Source organism: Sinocyclocheilus grahami, unplaced genomic scaffold (assembly GCF_001515645.1).
Source record: "Sinocyclocheilus grahami isolate Dianchi unplaced genomic scaffold, SAMN03320097.WGS_v1.1 scaffold76.1, whole genome shotgun sequence".
In the NCBI taxonomy this organism is placed as follows: domain Eukaryota; kingdom Metazoa; phylum Chordata; class Actinopteri; order Cypriniformes; family Cyprinidae; genus Sinocyclocheilus; species Sinocyclocheilus grahami.
This window is the reverse complement of record NW_015505255.1, coordinates 1,462,649-1,466,232: the sequence shown is the minus strand read 5'-3', so window position 1 is coordinate 1,466,232 and position 3,584 is coordinate 1,462,649. Positions and strand designations below refer to the sequence as shown.

Sequence of the window (3,584 nt, the reverse complement as noted above, 5' to 3'; positions counted from 1 at the left end):
GACTCGTTTGGACAACAAGGCATATTTTCCGGGATTTGTGCTATCAGCTGCACTAGAGATAGTGAGGGAGATAAGAACACCTAATCTGCCACTGAACTCCTTGTAATCCACTCAATAAATCCTTTTAGGAGGTCCACAGTTCAATGGCTCCCTCCCTCTGCTTCCATGTTTCTCTTACATATACATGACCAGACTGAATTGAATAAACATTTCACAATCTTATATCTTAAACATGTTTTACCTGCCAGCCTCGAAGGTGAAGCGTGTAGCATCCCTTCCATAGCGTCTAAGCGAGCAAAGCGGCCAGGTTACTAGTTTGGTACGTGGGTTGTGAATGTCCCACAGGTAAATGTTTTCATGCGTGATCTGCATCATACACTCCCCGTAGATGTCAAGATTAGGGCAGGGCAACAGGAACACGTTAAAGCGCTCTGTATGGGGGAAAAAAACGAGAGACTGATAGTGAAAAATAGGTATTTGGTTAACAGTTTAGTCACTACACTGTAAAAATTTTTTAGTTTTTACAGAAAAAATTAAAATGCTACAGTAAGAATCTGTTAACAGGTTAAGTGTAAGTTACCTTTAGATATATGGTGAAAAACTAAATGGTTTAGCATCACTTTGACAAATGCATTGTTTCTGCAAATGGAAAATGATGAACATTTACTGTATAATTTATGGTGAAATATAGTGAAAGTCCCTGTGTGACACATCACAGATGATTATATTTTACATAAATGTGACCCTGGGCCACAAAACCATAAGGGTCCATTTTTTTAGCTTTATTTTTGAGAGTTATGAATAAATAAGCTCTCCATTGATGTATGGTTTGTTAGGATCGGACAATATTTGGCCGAGATCTGAAATCTGAGGGTAAACAAAATAAAAAATCTAAATATTGAGAAAATCGCCTTTAAAGTTGTCCAAATTATGTCCTTAGCAATGCATATTAAGTTTTTATATATTTACAGTAGTACATTTACAAAATATCTTCATGAAACATGATCTTCACTTAATATCCTAATGTTTTTTGGCATAAAAGAAAAATCGATAATTTTGACCCATACAATGTATTGTTGGCTATTGCTATATAGTCACAAATAATCCAAATAATTTAGTGTTATGTTATGGATAGACCAATTACAAAGTACTCTGATTGATCATGTGGCTTTCTGTTTTACCCCTGTATTTTTATGGAGGTTATCAGTACATTTTAAGGTAAAAAAGGCGATTTTGTATGTTCAAGTAGATCAGTGCATCATATTACTTAATGCAGTGGTTCCCAATCCTGGTCCTGGAGAACCCCCAACATTGCACATTTTAAATGTCTCCCTATTTAAACACACCTGATTCAACTCATCAGCTCATTAGTGAAGACTCCAAGACCTCAAATGTGAGTGTCAGATAAGAGAGACACCAAAAACGTGCAGTGTTGGGGGTTCTCCAGGACCAGGATTGGGAACCACTGACTTAATGAAATATACAGTTGTAAGTTGTAAAATATATGGCATCAATATTCCTGAAACACGGTCATAATATTTCCACCGTGAATTTCTGGCAACCACAGCTGTTTTTTTTAATGTAAATTTAACAGAATATATTCTACAGTGTAGATTAAACTAAGTGTTACCATGTTGTCACTAAAGTACGCAACAAATCTAAAGCCGTACACTTGATATAAAACAAGCTACAGGAATCTAGCTCATAGGTAAGCAATAGTACAAATGGCTTTAGTATCTTACTGTACCTGTGTGTTCACACTGAACTCCAGCAGCCAGGAGGTCTGGTTCTCCAAGACTGATGTCATTAAGACGCATCCCCAGGCACTCGATAGACAAGGTCTTGAACCACTCTTCAGCCTCCAGCTCTATGAGAACAGGAAGATTCAATGATGTCAATGAATGAACATGTTCTTTCAATGAAAATGTTCTATGAATAAAACATACACTAGGAAGTGCGCTTTGTAAATGTGTCTGAGAGCAGCACGTCATCAGACCGTATAGACCGAAATGCTAATATCAAGAATGAAAGCTGGGGCAGCAAAACAAGCCTTAGTAAAAGATGATGTACCTGATTCACAGGTGAAGGTTCGAGAGGTGTCATCTGTAAAGACGATGGCCACAGCTTGCCGCTTTGTGTCACGAGGCAATCTTGTGATGTTCTTCACATTACTAATCTCTGTCACCTGTGTGTAAAAGGAAACCGATGCAACTCAGAAGTAGTGACAGAGCCTAGTTATTCAGAAAGGCTTCATTTACATCATTTGGAAAGGCACTTGTGCTCTCTTAATCATCTAATTTATCTTTCACTTTCTATAGCGGGTTGTGGGAGCAGCAGAGTGCAGTAAAGAAAGGCAAATGAGAGCGATAAACACACAGAAACCGGAGGCCTGTGAGTCAGCAAAGTTAGAGCGAATCGTGAGAGTCTGTGCATGGATACTTTTATGCAAGAAATGATCTGTTTACACACGGCCGGTCTCGTAATCTCGCCCGCCAGCTCTCGCAGTATGAATGAGCTCTGCGTGGCTGTTAGTATAATTGGAGAACTGAAGTGACACTTGAATGTTTTCCTTGAATGTTTCATTTCTCCCGTGACAATTTCAGGGCTTAGATTAGACCTCATTGAGAAGTGTACCTTAGGACAGGCTCTGATGTAGGCGGACTTCTCATCAGGGTATTTTTCCAGTCTGCGAGGTCCTTTACTGGACGACTTCTTAAACACCAGCCAGCAGCGCCGATAGATCTGAAACACATGTGCACATAATCACATAGGGTTCAAAAATAACACTCACCAGCAGTAGAAATTGGCCTTAGTGAGTAAATCAATTGAATAACTGTCAAGTAACTTTTAGGATTCACAGCAAAATAGGAATGCATTGATAAGCCAATCAGTTTATAATGGCAGAGACAAAATAGAAGATTAATGCTGACACTACTAATATCAACATTATTTTATCTAAATAAATAAAAAACAATGAAAATTAAAGTAAGACAATTTAAGTGGATTTAAACATCAAAACCGTGAACAGTATGAAAAATGGATATTCCATTTGGAATTTGCTTAAAATTACATTTAACAGTGTTATTAAATGATTAATGTTGTTAAATATTAAATGTCAGAGGGTTAGATGAAGGCAAACATAATCTAAATGTAAAAATATGGAAAAAATTAGAAAGTAAAAAATTATTTTTTTATATTTTTATATTTAATGTCTATTATAATCACCAAGGCTGCATACATTTGATAAAAAAACAGTAAATTATTGTGAAATATTAAACAATAATATTGTGAAATAATAACATTTAAAATAATTTAACTACATTTTATGTATTTTAAGATGTAATTTATTCCGGTGTTGGCAAAGCAGCCATTACTGCAGTCTTCAGTATCACATGATCCTTCGGAAATATGCTGATTTGGTGCTCAAGTAACATTTATCATTTATCACTAGTGATAAAAAACAGTTGTGCTGCTTAATATTTCTGTAGAAACCTTTTTTTCAGGATTCTTTGACGAATAGAAAGTTCAAAAGTGCAGCATTTATTTGATCTTTTGCAACATTACATTATACAGGTGCATCTCAA

At 36.2% G+C, this 3,584-nt stretch overlaps 1 protein-coding gene across 1 annotated transcript in view; it reads right to left on the bottom strand.

Moving 5' to 3' along the window:
• Window positions 1-237: 237 nt before the first annotated feature.
• The window catches only part of LOC107585958 (docking protein 4), a 35,332-nt gene continuing 31,985 nt past the window's right edge, over window positions 238-3,584 (bottom strand). The window contains exons 3-6 of the mRNA XM_016273150.1: window positions 2,635-2,742; window positions 2,071-2,185; window positions 1,748-1,867; window positions 238-431 (exon numbers count right to left, since the gene is read on the bottom strand). Coding sequence (XP_016128636.1) covers window positions 238-431; window positions 1,748-1,867; window positions 2,071-2,185; window positions 2,635-2,742 — 537 coding nt within the window. The remainder of the gene's footprint in view (window positions 432-1,747; window positions 1,868-2,070; window positions 2,186-2,634; window positions 2,743-3,584) is intronic.